The 17,972-nt window shown below is 39.3% G+C and overlaps 2 protein-coding genes across 2 annotated transcripts; one reads left to right on the top strand and one right to left on the bottom strand.

Moving 5' to 3' along the window:
- The first annotated feature begins 373 nt into the window (after nucleotides 1-373).
- On the top strand, nucleotides 374-4,228 carry LOC138954295 (uncharacterized). The gene has a single exon (XM_070326175.1). The coding sequence runs from the start codon at nucleotides 716-718 to the stop codon at nucleotides 3,245-3,247; it is 2,532 nt and encodes an 843-aa protein (XP_070182276.1). The 5' UTR covers nucleotides 374-715; the 3' UTR covers nucleotides 3,248-4,228.
- LOC138954296 (uncharacterized) lies at nucleotides 4,228-17,288 on the bottom strand. The gene is made up of 6 exons (XM_070326176.1): nucleotides 17,186-17,288; nucleotides 16,152-16,214; nucleotides 12,798-12,967; nucleotides 10,644-10,686; nucleotides 9,471-9,551; nucleotides 4,228-8,701 (listed from the first exon to the last, which is right to left on the bottom strand). Exons 1-6 carry the CDS (start codon nucleotides 17,282-17,284, stop codon nucleotides 8,585-8,587), a joined length of 573 nt encoding a protein of 190 aa, XP_070182277.1. The 5' UTR covers nucleotides 17,285-17,288; the 3' UTR covers nucleotides 4,228-8,584.
- Nucleotides 17,289-17,972: the final 684 nt, after the last annotated feature.

The raw sequence follows: 17,972 nt of genomic DNA, 5'->3' as shown, positions 1-17,972 counted from the left end.
CCTTTTTAATTTGACATCCAACCAAGTACTCCTTCTACCAGTACACGCACAGCCAAAACCCAGCTAACAATCTCGAAGGCTATGCTCAATTTGCGCCTGCTGCGAGCTGTGCTATTTTTAGATCCCCTGGGCTGCTGCTTTGGAGTCTGGCACACACGCAGCGCGCAATAATTTAATGAAGGGCTACTTCTCTCTCTGTGTTGATAGAGACGATCTGTTTTCAAAAGATCCGACACTCAGCATGCATTCGATATAATGTTTATACCATATTAAAGACAATTAAATGATGAATTATCACATATAAACTAATTTAGACGAATAAGAACATGCTGAAAGCCTGCACTATTTTCTTTAACGCACGCACAAAACCGGATACGTACACTGTTCCTTCCTGTTTTCATTCAAAATGGCAACCAACGTGTTCAATTGATGTGTTTACAAAAGTGAATCGCAGTTTCTATTGCCTCGGATACTGTAGTTACTTCATATTCAGTGAAGGAAGTCTTGGATTACGTCTTCAAGTATCGACAGTGTGAATTTTTTGTATCAGTTTCCAGTGCTTGGATGTGATGTATTGTTTTAAATCGCCTGACAACAGTCATCCATTGTGATTGTCTTCAAAGTTTTACAAAGTGATTTGCTGTTTTTGATTCTTTGGATACGGTACACTGTTCCTGATCTGTAAATGGCAGGTTCTTTTTAGTAATGTTTCAAAATGGTGAACAAGTGTGGTGTGGTGAACTGTAAAGGAAACTACAACAAGGCGAACAAGTGTCGTTTGTTCAAACTTCCAGCAGACTCATTAGAAAGGCAGAGCTGGATTGCAGCAATCCCTCCACGCGAACACTTTGTGATCAATCCAGAAACATATCGCATCTGTGAACGCCATTGGAAAGAAGGTTATGCTGCAAAAGGGATTGGAACAAAAGCACGGCCTGTTGATCCCCCAACCGAATTTGATGTTCTCAAATCATGTCTGCCGACCTCAAAACCTCCACCTCGTACAACGAATGCTGAGGACCGTCAGCTAGCCTTCTGGAGGGAAAAGGATACTATCAAAGACTTTTCAAGTTTCAGGCCAGAGTCAGAATTGAGAAAAAAGTACACGAATGTCATCATCAATAGAACAAACGATCGGCTTGTGTGTGTCTTCATGAACGATGATTTTAGCGAATCAGAAGTCTCCATCATTGTGGAAAACAAAGCGACACTCACTTGTGTACTTACTCTCATTGCATTTAAGAGTGGAATAAGAGTGCCCTTAGGGAAAATTCTGCATCCTAATAATGGCATGAATTCAAACAGTCAGTTTCTTGAAGCAGTTCATATAGCTGTCAACTTTGAACCCCACTGTGATTCTGTGACCAGAAAAGTTGTAGATATTTTGCGTTCTCATTCGTCTGAGTCTGACTGCTGTAGAGACAATAAGAATGCCCAGAAACTGTCATTTCTTACACATCAGCTGCAGCTTTTGATTGAGAAGCAGTACTCTGTCAATGATTATTGTTTTGCCATCGAGTCGTTCCCCCACTGCAACTATGAACTTCTAAGAGAGTATCTTGTGCTGCCCAGTAAGCGTAAGCTGCAATCTGTAGTTTCATCAGTTGACACTGACTCTGTGTTGAAAGGAACGTTTGAAAAAGTTAAGATCGACCAGCAAAAGAATGTGTTCTTGTTGGTCGACGAAGTGAAAATTAGGCCGACTGTTGCTTTTGCTGGTGGTGTTTTGAGTGGTATGGCAAAAAATGATGAGAACAGCAAAGCAACGTCCATGCTCTGTGTAATGATGAAGGCGCTACACAGGGGACCTAGCGTCATGATTTCTGTGACACCCGTGCACAGGCTGACAGCGGACTACCAGTATGGCGTTGTGATGGAGGCAGCAGGTCGTGTAGAGAAAGCAGGTGGTCATGTTTTAGGGTCCATAACAGACAACCACAAGGTCAATCAACACTTTTGCAAACTGTTCGACAGACAATCAGAGACAACTGCCATAGCCAAGCATCCACTGAGTGAAGAGCGTACCTGGTTCCTCTTATTTGATACAGTTCATCTCCTCAAGTGCATTCGCAACAATTGGATTACTGAAAAGACCAAAGAAATAACGCTTGGTGATGATGCAACTGCATCTTTTGAAGACGTTGTGCAGCTGTACAAAGAAGAGAGAGACAACATCCTCAAGACAAGCCCACTCACTCACTCTGCTGTTTGTCCTTCAAAGCTTCAACTTCAAAATGTGAAACATGTTTTGCGAGTTTTCAATGACAAAGTGGTTGCCGCACTGAGGTTGAGAGGATGCAGTCAGACGGCTAGCTTCATTGAAACAGTCCTCAACTGGTGGAAAACTGTCAATGTATCTGGAAAAGGACAAGATCAGCGTCTGAATGACCCACATCGTGCTGTCCAAGAGAAAGCTTCAACTTCCCTGGATACTTTCTTGATGATTTTCAAGCAGGCAGAGTCAGGGCAGGGAGCATCACGGATAAAATGCCTTACTCATGACACCAGGAAGGCTTTGGTTCAAACCATGGAAGGTCTGAAAGCTGTTTGCCACTATCTGCTCACTTCTGCCGGATTTGACTATGTTGTTCTGAGAGAAATTCAAAGTGACAGACTCGAAGGTGAATTTGGAGTCTATCGACAGACAACCGGGGCAAACTGCTTCATGACATCTAGAGATGTATTTTCTGCCAGCCAAAAACGACTCGCCAAACATGCAGCTTCTTTCCTGGAGTCTATCGAGGTTGAGTCTGCGCCAAAAGAGCACACCTGCCTAGGTATTAGTGTTGACTTTGAGGATGCAGCCTCCATGGAGATCTGTACAGCAGACGTGACACTGACAGCAAGTGAGGAGAGCAGTGCAGCTTATGTTGCAGGCTGGCTGGAAAGCAAGTGTGAAGAGGAGCTTGGGTTCACGGACGAAGAGCCCTTTGTCACCAGTGAGGCCAAGGATTTCATCCACCAAGTGTCTAGAGGCAAGTTGAAGACACCACATGCCTGCACATTTGAGCTTGTGAGGATTGGACTTTCTTTTGTGAAAAAGGCTCGTCATCGGGCATGCTGCCGCAAGAGACTTACTGGCATCTTGTGCACATTGGCCAGTTTCAATGACATAGACATTACTTGCGATAGGCTCTTCAGGCATCTCTCCAATGTGCTGCTTCATGGACTTCAGAATCTGGAACGGGACCACGAGAAGGATGCAGTTCTCCTCCAGACTTCAGTGAAAAGAGCTAGAATGATCTGATCCCAGCGAAAGGGTAGGCCTAAGCTTTTTTGACCCCGCCCCCCTCCCACTAAAAAAGGAAAGATAAACACACAAAAATCCCCCATGCTGGTAATGTAAGGTAACATCCCAAGCCTAAGGCTTGGTTATCTGGGTTCAAGTCCCGGCCAGTGTATCTTGATTTTTTTGCGTGTGTAAAATAGTGCAGGCTTTCAAAGTATTTTCACTAAAGTTGATGCAAATTATTTGAATATTCTTTCATGTATTCGTCAACATATCTTTCACAATTACAACTAAAATTAACATTGTAATGCTTTTCAGAGGACACATTTATAAGTTAGTGAACTCTACAATTATATTGATGTTCATAACGTTTTTGCGTCTCTTGAAGTTGAATAGTAGCCTTTTTACTGCTCACCCCCCCCCCCTCCCCCCATATTTCTTTCTCTCTTTTTCATTTTCTTACTTATGAATATGATATCCATTGGTGTTTCATTTATTTCTTTAAGTCCTTTACTTGAATGATGATTTTAAAACAAACTGTTAAGTGTTGCAAGCTAAAATTATTAATTGATTGATTTTAAGATTAATAATTATTGTTTTGTTTTGATTGAGAGAGACTCTCCGCTCTGGTAATGCTCATGCTACCTCACAATTTCTGCAAAAACTTAACTCACTCTAGAAGCAATGGGATTAATCAAAACAAACACACAGTACTTACTATCCTTAAAGATAATAATAACAACACATAAAAAGGGCCAAGTAGTCTTACCTCTTCTTGTTCTAAACTCTCACTCTCAGCAAAAAAATTCATCTCAAAACCCATAAAATAGCATTTTTATGTTCACTTTATATCTTCTTTCACAGAATTATGGACAAAAACAACAAAATACAACATATTTTGGCAGTAGGAAGTCATACAATTGAACAAAGCAATGGCCTCTGAGATCAGAGGCCTGAATTTTGGTCTGCATGTCCTGAGAGAAGTAGTCCTTGCATCCAACCTAAGCAATTCACTCGCGTGCACGCGCGCGTGTGTGTGTGTGTGTGTTTGCGTACGGGTCGGTGTCTGTGTGTGGTCGTGTTCGCCGGATTCATACAAGGAGACGGTTTGGTCTTCAGTGTTGTAGAGTAGGAACATCCCCGCCAAACAGCTGGCTCCTCGTTTACACTTGAAGTACACCTTCTTTCCATCAGTCGTCTTATGTGTGTAGCTTATGGCCCACTCATCCTGAAACGACATAAAGCCTGTGCGAGGAACGAAACACCTTACTCCTTCTCCTCATCTACCGACTTGCATCACCTCCATCACCATTTCTGGAAAATCACTGCCAGTATTATCGTCGCCGACACCAACATTGTTGTCCACCGACATCACCACGACCTGTATGTATGTGCTAATCACCATCACTTTTATCACAATCATCATCATTCGCCATCACCTTATTCCCTACAGCAATCATCATCATCAGCATTACCATCATCATCACTCCTCATACTGCCATCATCATCATCATTCCCACTGATCTTCATTACCATTCAACTATAAAGTGCTCACCCTAGACACAAAATCATCGGCAGCCTTTTCATCATCAAAAGTCCGTTGTTTCTGCCATTCCCTGGCTATTCCCCTACGCCTTTTTGCTGGTGGCAATTCTTCATTTTCACTGGATGATGCCTCTTGGGAGATGGGGTGGATGGTCTCAAACTCAGTGTCATCCATACTTGACAAACTGTGTTGAAACTGTGTTGCACTTACATGCAGTTGCCCCACAGTAGTTCAGATGTAGTCACAAGAAGTTATCTAGAAGATGAAAATACTCAGTCTCAGTAATAAAGCGTGCCGTAATAAAGTACATGTCACCCCACAATTGCTAGAAGGCGAACAAAGCTCAGGTGAATAAGACCCAGATACAACTCTGATAACAGTTCATATGTAGTCACGTTTGTTGAATTCATGTAATCTGCTGCTGTGATCAATCATCTATTCTGCTGCTGTGACCATCAATTCTGCTGTCAGTTGTATTTTCTTGCTGGTAAAGTATCTAATTTTCAGTTTAAATATCATCTCAGCTGTTCAAACAGCAAATCTGCTGGTTAACCATCTTTTTTGCTGCTAAGATATCCAATTTGCTGCTAAGTATATTTTTTGCTGCCGAAAATATTTATCGCAGCTACTTTGCTGTTGAAACCCATCTTTTTTTGCTGCTGGTCCATCTTTTTTGCTGCTGGTCCATCTAATTTGCTGGTCCATTAAATCCCTGCCATTAAAAATACAAAAACAATGGAAGCGAAAAGAAAAACAATGGGGTGGGAGAGGGACAGAGAGAAAATGGCACATTTACTTTCTTAGGTCAATTGGTCTGCAGGAGGAATAATTTGCGCAAAATAATAGCTTAGCGTATGAAAATAAATAATTTTAAAACAAAATAACATCTTTATTAAACACAAATATTGCCTCCAACAAGTACCTCGATGACAAACAAGTACACAAGAATAATCTCTCAAATTCATCACAGTAAAGCAAAGAGTACAATCAACATCTTTCGCTTTACTTCATACAACTATGAACCTTGTCAAAACATTTTGGTTTTGTTTCCAAAAGAAACAAGCTCAATAAACCATACAGTAAACAGAGTCAATTGATACTCTACAGGTAGAGCATGTTTTGTTGATTTTTAGAGAACATCATGATTGCTCCAAAACAACAAGCAATGCTCAGCAGCTTCCTTATGGTGTCAGCACAGGCATGATGGGTTATTGGATAAGATAGCGTTTCAACACAGGTATCTTAATAGGATAATTGGTCGACACTCACAGTGTTAAAGTTTATATGTTCATATTTGTGTGTGAATTTACACTCCAAACCGTAGCCCGAGTTAAGTAACAAAGAATGCTTCCTTATTATGTAACTTAGCAAGAACACATTACAAGAATCTCCGCTGGCAACCGTTAAGCATCAGAAGTTGGTGTGGTTTGGCCACGTCACAAGGTATGACACCCTCTCCAAAAGCATCATACACGGCACTGTCGAAGGAGGACGCAGACATGGGAGACAACGTCGCAGATGAGCTTCCCTGACCTCCTGTCGACGGCCCCCAACAGAACAGCCAGGAGAAGGGTCTCCGCCGCCTCTTCAGCCACCATCCCCCAAGCAACTGTCCTAGTTATTTTGTATCTTTATCATCTTTACTTTGAAGTATCCGATTAATTTGCATGTAGAAACTAAAAACTGCAGGTAATCATTTGAGTGCGGTGCTAGTATTGCTGAAAAAGGTGTTTTTATTGAGATACCATCACAAGGATAACCGCCTTGATATTAAATGTGTCTTTAAAATATACGATTTGTTTAGTTTGTTTTTAACATAAACGTGACAGTCTTTCATTCAAGGCAAACAGGGAGTACGTGCACGGTGGTATTCAGTTCATGATGTTACTCTGATTAGTTCGCTTATTGTCAGAAAGCGGCAAACTTTCAAACAAAGCAAACACAGGGTCCCTGTGCTATAGAATGAGGTTTATGACGTAGCACTGTCCGAAGACACGTTAAAATCCCCCAGGTGTACATTTAACTAAGAGTCTCTCCAGGGATGGGTTCATGGTTCCATGTGTAATTGGATTTCACACGTAACATGGTGGTATACATCTCTGACATATTGTACCAGCAAAGCTGGTGTGGTATCGGCATATGCACTTCTGATTCTGACTAAGGTTGTGTTCTTGCCAAGTTACACAACAAGGAATAATTCTTTGTTACCTAACTCAGGCTACAGTTTAGAGTGGAATTTCACACAACAATGGGAACCTAAACTTGAACACGGTGAGTGTCGTCCAATTATCCGATTCTTCAAACGAAACTGCTCAGGGCTGTTGCCTAGAGTCCTTGATAGATACATTTCTTTGACGTCAGATTGTTCACTTTGGAAGAGAGGTTCAAGAAGAGGCATCTTGAATGTTGACACTTCGACTTCGTCTGGAAGTTTGAGGCAGAAGGCACGCTTGCACAGAATTAAAGATGAACATAAAAATACATGGCTTGCTGTGTGATGTATTAGGTTTACATTTGTTTTGATTTTAAACAGTGAAAAGGTTGGTCTCGCTTGCATTTCACTATTTTAGAAAACAACTCTTGTAAACGTGGTTTCACACAAACCATATAGTATTCTCCATCTCCCTCTCTGACAACCGGGGCTTTATCTCGCGGTCCCTTTCTCTGTAAATCAGGACTCTCACTCTCTCTGACGGGTAAAGATCATCGCCGCGATCCGTGTGTGTGATCGACTGAGGTGGCCGATATGTCCTTCGCCTCAGGAATACAGTGCTTTGGCTGGTAGACTTCTGCTTGATTAATATGTTTGTGTTCACACTATCAAGACAAAAATAAGAAATGGTCTAGAAATGACATTCTCCCCCCAAGCATATACACGCGAGTGAACGCACGCACGCACGCACACTCATACATTCATACACTGCATGCAATACAGGAATTGACAATTATATATATATATATATATATATGATCATGCAAAATAAAAAAAAACGCAAAAGGGATTAAGGGGAATGTATCATCCAAAATTACATACCTAAATTGCGATATCATGTGATGGTTAGCATAATGTCACTTTTATTATAGAACGTGGGTCAGTATTGACATTAAAATGCTGTTCTTGTAAGCAAAATAGGTTTTATGGCACATCATTATGTACTTGTGGCTTGGAAATAAAATAACGGTCAACAATGATGTTAGAAGGGTATATTATCTGGATTCTTTCATAGGGAGATACTTATATGCATACATAAAAGAGTTATGTCCGTATAAGAATACATATAAAACAAACTTAAAATTGACAACAATAACAAAATCTCAAATAGTCTCCTATTCAAGAACATTACAAACTGCTATGCCACTATCCAGATAATGTTGTTTTAAAACATTCTGCAAAATGTCAAGTGGATATCTGTAATGATTTTTAAGATATCAATGAGAAAACGATCAAAAACCAGCTGACCTAGTTATTCCCGGAAGTTATTCTATTTTAACCCACAGATATATTATGTTGGGTCAAAAGAACCATTTTCTTAAAGATACAACATTTAATCTTCATACAGACCAAGTTTTATCGTAAAAGTGCGATATATACGCCAACACATCAAATCGAAATTAAAGTACATAATTTGGGTGGTACTTTCCACTTAATTCGAAAACGACATGCAAATCGCCGCATTGTTGGCACACGCAATAAGTGTATGCATTTTGACTAGGCTCCAAAGTTTGTAATTGAAACTGCTTCACTCTACTTCTAAAGTCCAGCTGATTAGACATCACACACAGACGCAGCCCTCTCGGCACGACAAGCCTCAGCTGGGGGAGAGGGGAACATGTTTTTCTCTCCGTCTGTGTTTTCTGTTCGAGTTGTCCAGAGTCAGCTCACGTACTTGATGATGTTCTTCTTGTATAGGCTTACAATATGCTTCCTGCAAACCACAGACACAAATTATTTACACACACACACACACACACACACACACACACACACACACACACACACACACACACACACACACACACACACACTTTTAGAAATGTCTTTTTTTTCTTCTCCAGAATCAATGTGTATTTTGCTATTTAAAGAACTTGATCTAATAGCGTTACAAATGTGCGTGCAGTAAATTTTTACATGTTGATCAAGTGAAGAAGTCACACAAAATTATCCGGGAATCGGATTTTTATAAAACTCTCTGCATGAAAGACGCAAATGCCATAAGTCAATTTTATTTAACAACATATATTTCATATTGAGTTTCTGCGTCTGCATCTGTTCTAATATTTGCAAGTTATCTAGAATGAGTAAATATGGCGAATTAAAATGTTTAGAGCACTCTAGCACCGTTTGTTCGTCAGAATAGAAGATGGTCCATATTGCGAGGCGGTTCATATTATGGGCCCTTCACCCAGATATCGAATTTGCAAGCAAGTGTAATGTGGAACACGCAAATGACATCAATTTTTAAGTGGAAATATATATGACATCACCTTGTGTCATTGTTTTAAAGCCTGATAGAATCTCTCTGCCTGTTTCTTGTTACCCTCTCTCTGTAACTTTATTTTGTATTCCTTGGTTGTTTTATTCATGCACAACAATTTTGACTGAATGTTTTAGTTACGCTTTACAAGGCTTTGGGTGCCCACCGAAGAAGTTATTAGAAACGCACAATCGTTCACCGTAAGGAAAACAGGTCTCACCTTTTCATGATTGACTGATGCTTGTTCAGGCAATCCATGCAGAGATATGTCTGTAGTCGCTGGATATATTTCCGTCACTAGCTAAAAAACAGACCAATATTAAGTTTTAAATTGACTATAACACACATCCTGTTGTTTTACACACACCTGAGGTTATTAAAAAGGTATACAATGATAAAAATAAGTTGTTTTCACGTTCTTTGTCTCTCTGCTTGTCTACTTCCCCATCCAGTATAACGCATCCAGTTGACGTACATATTGATATGATTGTTGGTTGGTGGTTTTCGTTTGTTCGTTAGAGGTTGTTCCATTGCTGGAGCGTGTTTTTAATCCAAACATATCATATCTATATGTTTTTGGAATCAGGGACCGACAAGGAATAAGATTAAATAGTTTTCAAATCGATTTCGGAAAATTAATTTTAATCATAATTTTCATATTTTTTAATTTTCAGAGCTTGTTTGTAATCCAAATATAACATATGTATATGTTTTTTGAATCAGTAAATGACGAAAAATAAGATGAAATTATTTTTGGATCGTTTGACAAAATAATAAGTTTAATTACAAGTTTCCGATTTTTAATGACCAAATTCACTCATTAGTTTTTAAGCCACCAAGCTGAAATGCAATACCAAAGTCCGGCCTTTGTCGAAGATTGCTTTGCCAAAATTTCAATCAATTTGATTGAAAAATGAGGGTGTGACAGTGCCGCCTCAACTTTTACAAAAAGCCGGATATGACGTCATCAAAGGTATTTATCAAAAAATTGAAAAACTCTTCCGGGGATATCATTCCCAGGAACTCTCATGTCAAATTTCATAAAGATCGGTCCAGTAGTTTAGTCTGAATCGCTCTACACACACACACGCACAGACACACACAGACACACACACACACACACACACACACACACACACACACATACACACCACGACCCTCGTCTGGATTCCCCCTCTATGTTAAAACATTTAGTCAAAGCTTGACTAAATGTAAAAAAGAAACTAACTAACAGATGGAAAAAAGTTGAATAAACCGAAATCTAAACAGTTATTAAATCTATGGGCCTTGCAAAATGAACCTACAGAAACTAGTTAAGAAATCATATAAACGCTGGCCGATTTTCCCAAAAGAAAGCGCTGACACATTGTCTTTAGAGTTCGAGAATACGCACCAGAGTTTTTTCTTTTCCAGAATTAGACATAATGCGGATCCATCTGCAAAACAAAATCAGCCAATCAGAATCTTTGCAGACAGATATGTAATGTACATAAAACCTAAATAATCAAACAAAGATTACAATGGGAAGTTTGCCACAGAAATGGCAAAATGTGCAAACAAACTAAATAAACTTTGCAAAACATTTATTGCATTTAAATGACGTATCAATTCATTCAAACTTTATATGCCAGTTAAGACCGTTCACTTGACTATCTGGATCACCTTTGTTTAGTTTAGCCAGCTTGCATATTTCGTGTGCTATGCTATTCCCACGGATGCAGGTGTCGATCGCATGAGCGGTCAAAAACGGGAGTTGTGCGTCGATTTTGAGGGATATCATGACAAAAAGCGCTGTGTTTCAGCAATGACTGAGTGGATTGCTTGAAACTTTTTAGAATATTTTAGCAACAGACTAGACGTACTTCGAGTAAAAGTTTGGATTGTGACAGTTATTTAATTTTGTTTATGTAATGTTACGAAAAACATTTTCTAAACTCGTCATAGGATTGTTCAATTTTGTCCAAAACAATTCATGACTTCGCATGTCAGACAAATGATTGATGCAAAGTTCAATATGGAGAAAGGTCAAAAAGGGGAGGTTTTGCGTCAATTTTGAGGATTACCATGAAAAAACCCGCTGTATTTCAACAATGACTCGCTGGATTGCCTCGGAACTTTGAGGATCACGTGCCTACCCATGAGCCATACTCCAAGTAACATTTTGTATTGTTCCAGATATTAGTTAGGATTTTAAGCAATCTTCCGGACAATGTTTTTAGATTCGTCATATGTTCGTAAGCTTACCTAAAAGCATCATGACTTCGCATGCACTACAGACAAACGAGTGTTACATATACTGCCACATTTTTTTGTTTACGTACAACCTCTAGTTTACGTTTGCTTGTCCTGTAAACATGATACAATGTATTTGGATAACTGTGCTACAGTGGTGCCAAGTCATGCGTGACCGCAGCGAGTTTTGAGAGTCACTAATCGATAACCACTGTCAAGAGAAACGTTCCATTTTTTCTCATGTGCTAACATGACTAGCAAAATGTCACCAGTGGACATACTCAAAACAACTTTGGCAGTACATGTACTTTATTTTTAGATGTAAGCACTCAAACCTGTGATGGGTTTTAACACATTTTCTGGAAGACTGCATACAATCTCAACAAATATCTGCAATGAGTTAACATTTTACCCAGAGAACTCGTGTGTAGGCATGAGATGCTCAAAGTTTCGAAGCAATCCACCAGGTCATTACTGAAATACGATACGTTTTGTCATGGTACTCCTCAAAATTGACGCAAACTCTCCCCCTTTTGACCGCTCCTGCGATCGACACCAGTATCTTTAGAAATGACATATATAACACAAGACAAACGTAAGATAGCAAACGAAACTAACATACACTGCATAGATAGCTGATTTAGCTTTCTCCTTGTATGTAAAATCTACCAAGATGTGCCTTTACCGGATTTTCGTCGATTTTCACTTGGTACCCTACGTTTTTGTCAGGTCGAATTTGCTGGGCGGCGGTCACGTGACCTCGGTAAAAAAATCTCTGATCCGGAAAGTGTGCAAGAACACAAGAACAAATAAACAAAGTAACAGCCTACTTTAAAAGTAAGAATAACGTACACATGAAAGACAAATGGAAGAGTCAAACCAAAGCGATGTATTTGGCCTCGGACACCACTGCATATTCACACAAACAGCTGCCCCGGCAGAGATTGATTCACAAACAGGTAATACATACACAGCTTTAAAATCAATAATCGAAGACTGTCCGGTAACTCGTGTGCTTCATTGATCATTCGTCACAAACCTGTTTAGACTTGGAACATATATACCCATCTTTCAATAACAAACTTTTTAAAAACCAACATTTGTGACAGTATAAGCCTTTGATCTAAGCATAAAATCAATGTTAAACATTACGACTGTGATGCTCTCGATGAACTTTGAATGGACGAAGTAATTAAACCATTAGACAGTTTCTGATAGAAACCAAACGTACATTATCGTGCTAACCGAACCAATTATGTCCAGGATTTAGGATTAAGTTTTACTGCTTAATAAGAATTTAAAAAAACCACGTTACCCTTTCGCGCTGCTAGATGCAACACCGCCTGGGTGCACGGTCAATCTAAGCTTTACCAACTGCGCAGGGAGGATATGGCAGATCTGGTCCTTACTATAGGGCATCTTTTCATTAGTTTTTAAACCTTTTTCCACACAGGTTTCCGTAGCGTCAGGTGATTTTTCAGTGTCCTGAAAGTCAAGATAAACACAATGTTTCATCATATCTGTTCTGAAACTCTAAAACAATGCATTACTAAAAACTAAAAACACGCTGCCAACCAAACAACTAAATGATCAAATGTGTATACTTGTAGTCAATGTTCAAATGGTCGTCACATGCTTGACAGACGCAGGGGTGGAGGACTGTTGCGCACCATACAGGTTGGTATCAAAGTGTTCCAGTTGTGGAAGGTTGCTGTTTTTACATTTAGTCAAGTTTTGACTAAATGTTTTAACGTAGAGGGGGGAATCGAGAAGAGGGTCGTGGTATATGTGTGTGTGTGTGTGTGTGTGTGTGTGTGTGTGTGTGTGTGTGTGTGTGTGTGTGTGTGTGTGTGTGTGTGTGTGTGTGTCTGTCTGTCTGTGTGTGTGTGTAGAGCGATTCAGACTAAACTACTAGACCGATCTTTATGAAATTTGACATGAGAGTTCCTGGGTATGATATCCTCAGACGTTTTTTTCATTTTTTTGATAAATGTCTTTGATGACGTCATATCCGGCTTTCGTGAAAGTTGAGGCGGCACTGTCACGCTCTCATTTTTCAACCAAATTGGTTGAAATTTTGGTCAAGTAATCTTCGACGAAGCCCGGACTTCGGTATTGCATTTCAGCTTGGTGGCTTAAAAATTAATTTATGACTTTGGTCATTAAAAATCTGAACATTGTAAAAAAAAAATAAATTATAAAACGATCCAAATTTACGTTCATCTTATTCTCCATCATTTTCTGATTCCAAAAACATATAAATATGTTATATTTGGATTAAAAACAAGCTCTGAAAATTAAAAATGTAAAAACTATTATCAAAATTAAGTTTTCCAAATCAATTTAAAAACACTTTCATCTTATTCCTTGTCGGTTCCTGATTCCAAAAACATGATTAAAAACATGCTCAGAAAGTTAAAACAAAGAGAGGTATAGAAAAGCGTGCTATCCTTCTCAGCGCAATTACTACCCCGCTCTTCTTGTCAATTTCACTGCCTTTGCCATGAGCGGTGGACTGACGCTGCTACGAGTATACGGTCTTGCAGAAAAAATTGCATTGCGTTCAGTTTCATTCTGTGAGTTCGACAGCTACTTGACTAAATGTTGTATTTTCGCCTTACGCGACTTGTTTTACTTGTTCTTGATCGAATGCGATGGTCGGTTTGTCGACTTGTCTGTCAGTAGCTGACGCATCACGTCACAGAATGGTTGAACTATCCGAACATGTTGTAGATATGCGGTCTGGAGATCAAGATTATCAGTAAACTATGTTACTAAAATACATGCTTTTGCACGTTTAAGTATTTTGTTGTGAATCAAGTAGTGGTGTATTTGTTTTCGGATTTCAAGTTAGTAGACAACATAAAATGCAGAGGCATTAGAGAAAAGCCTAAGATATGTTTTAATTGTACCAAAAATAATCAGTAGTGTCTGGATGCTGGTTGCTTGATTGATGACTGGAGACGATGTTTTTGTCGGGAACAAATCTTTCAGCAAGAACTCCATAAAAGGTTAAGTTAGGAAATGCGACGTTCCAGCTGTGCACAAAGCTGTGAAACAGAAACAATAAGGGATTTCTCTTCATTGTCTGTATTGCAGGATAACAGACAAGGCATTATGATAACGTTCAATTGTTCTTTAGTAGCATTGATTCACCAAACATGGCAAGTTACAGACAAAAATCATTTGGAACTAGATTGTATGAAAAAAATGACGAAATTGTTCCAGATGTGATTATTCCATTCTAACTATTCAAGGTGGGAACAGTATTTGAGACTCAGTGCACTATTTATGTGTATACTGATTTAATACAATTGTTGGTTGCTTAACAAAAGCAGTTTTCGGACTTAATTGCTGATTATATAATAAAGGCTTGGACATGTCTGTTAAATGTGTTATATTTCTTAGTTTACATAATAAATAGTCCGCTTTATTTGGATTATGTCAACTGAATGGCCGGAATGCTAATATTTTCTCAGATGATGCCTTCAGAGGGATCTCATTTCTGACATGACATAATTTAATGACGTCATCACCAATAGTCTAGCAAAGAATAAATTACCCCAGACACTAAGTTTTGACCTAAAATCAAACAATGACATCATAGTTTGATGAAGTGAAGACTTGTTTTCTTGATAGCTCAGTGGATATGTTTAGAAATGATAGATCATCTCCAGCAAGTAAATTGGTTTCATATCTGGGGACCATCCAAACCCACAAGTGTGTGAATTTTGGGGGCTCTAGCTTCAAAAATATCAGAGAAATCTAAGTTTTTTTATGAACCGAACACGACCCAACTGTAACCCCAAACTGGTGTCATGTCGGGTGATAATTGAATCCCCAGAAGTGTGCAACATTTCAAAGCTCTTGCTTCAAAAACATCCGGAATAGCCTACCACTGCTTATTCATCAAAGTCTCTTGATTACTCAAGGAAGTCAAAAAAGGCTTTTAGGTAAAATTAGGGACCATCCAATTTTGGAACACGTTGATCCAAACCTAAAAGGTGCGGAACATGCGTGCGTGCATATGTTTGTGTGTGCGTGTGTGTGTGCGTGCGTGCGTGTGTGCGTTTGTGTGTGTGTGCGTGCGTGTGTGTGTGTGTGTGCGTGTGTGTGTGTGTGTTTGACAAACAGCAAATCACACTAAACTACGAAATAGATACCTACGAAGTTCTCCACATAACTTCTTCCACATGTAGTATATATGCATTGCAATTGTTGTGAGTATCTCATTCATATTCCTGCTCAACCCGCATTTTGTGGTAATGAATTTAACTATTCGATGACTCTGCATATTAATGATTGTGAAATAAGCAATACGCTATCTAACAAAGGAAATGTTTTCCTTTTCTTTGTGTTTATCAGGTTTTCAATGCTGGTTAAAATGAAAAATAGCATGTATCCATTTACTCTTCCATTCATGTGGGCCTAAGTGACGTTGAAATGAAAAGCAGCTGGGGAATATACCTCATACAATAACTTAATCTTTTAGATCAACATCTATATGATGTATACCTGTTTAAAAAAAACAGACTTTAGTTTCGTTACAGTGGTTTATCATCATATCATGCTCGTTTCCATTGCTAAGTCATGAGTAGTAGCTAAAACTCACCTGATGAGCAAGCCACACCTTACTAATTACTCTTTTGTTGTTTAGACTGCTACCTACCTTTTCATTCAACAACCGCGCCTGATATTCCAGAGTAAGCTCTTTCACATCGTTGAATTCAATCTGAAAAGAAAAACGGCACAAACAAACAATGAGACTGGAAACGATATTTGATTGGACAGGGGTTAGCGTGGGTTTCATCCAGTATACTCATGATCATTAGTGTTATGCATTTACTTTAAGCACGGGTAATTCCTAATAAGATGTTGCTTTCCTGTTCCTTGGTGTTTGAGTGAGATGGATTTAGGAAATTAATGTCTTCCTCGAGGTTTCTTATGTTTATCATTACCGCGACATGCTCCTTAGCGACAACCCGCCTTTGCGATGTCTTGAAAAAAACATTTGACTACCGCAATAATCATTTTCGCAACATCAGCTATCCTTTCCCTCAAACACCATCACATGGCTAACCTGCCATTCCACAAACGGAATCTGGTATTTTCATTTACATGACATATGTCCCATCAATCTATAAACGCTACTACTGCTATCTTATTAATGCACACATGCAATATCAGATAGGGTCCTGATTTGGCCTATTATGGTCCGCTGGACCCAAAAAGCAACAGCTAACTAACTAACAATATCAGATATAACGAACCACATGCAAGCGCTTTAACAACTATAACACATTGGACGGTTTGTTTGTTTGTTTGCTTAACGCCCAGCCGACCACGAAGGGCCATATCAGGGCGGTGCTGCTTTAACACATAACGTGCGCCACACACAAGACAGAAGTCGCAGCACAGGCTTCATGTCTCACCCAGTCACATTATTCTGACACCGGACCAACCAGTCCTAGCACTAACCCCATAATGCCAGACGCCAGGCGGAGCAGCCACTAGATTGCCGGGGTTCGAACCCACGACCTCCCGATCACGGGGCGGACGCCTTACCACTAGGCCAACCGTGCCGGCCTACATTGGACGGTAGCGCTGAGCTTAGCTTTGGTTGGAAAGGACTCGCGGTGCTCAGTGACAAACCGGTCACGCCCCAAATGCTATCACAAAATGAAACATTTTTTGTTAACTTACAAACTGCTCTGGTTCACTTTCCGCGGTTTGGACTTCCTCTATTGGCGTCTGCTCTGTGCGTGACAGCGTAAGTGACACGGTCTCGGCCTGGTAGCTCATAACTTCTGCCTGAAATGTCCATAACAGTTGTTCTGTTTATTCATTATGATTAATGAACATTGTATAATCAGTTTCCCTGTTTTATGCGTGTTCTTAAGAGCGCAGCACTACCCAAAATTACGTACCTTAATTGTGATGTAATGTGTTGGCACACACATGGCACTTTTATGAACAAAAGTTGGTCATAATGAAGATTAAATGTTGTATTACAACATTGTGTTGAAGACAGAATAACTTCCGTGAATAACTAGGTCATCTGGGTTTGATTGTTTTGCAATGATATATTAAAAACCATAGATTTGCCCTAGAAATTATCTGGATTTCTATTTCTATTTGTTTTATAATCTAAAACGGATATAACTCTTACATGCCTGCATTATTTCCTCATGATAAGACCCATACAATGCCTTTATAACTGTAGATGCTAGAGCTGACAAACAGAGTTCTATATTGTGCGCATCATTATTGACCGTTATATTATTTTTCAGCTACGCATACGTAATGTTGTACCATAAACCTATTTTGTTCTCTCTTTTAAAGGCTGCCATACTCGTAGCGTTCATTAATTAATTAAACAATTTTTAATGTGCCAATAATGTTATAAAACTGTACCTAAGGGGATATAATAACGATTGGCTGTAGCTTTCGAACACAGAAAAAACTATTTCAGTATTGCAAAGTGGTGTTG

Source organism: Littorina saxatilis, unplaced genomic scaffold, assembly GCF_037325665.1.
Source record: "Littorina saxatilis isolate snail1 unplaced genomic scaffold, US_GU_Lsax_2.0 scaffold_247, whole genome shotgun sequence".
NCBI lineage: Eukaryota > Metazoa > Mollusca > Gastropoda > Littorinimorpha > Littorinidae > Littorina > Littorina saxatilis.
Note: the sequence above shows the minus strand (reverse complement) of the source record. Positions and strands in the feature narration are given on the sequence as shown.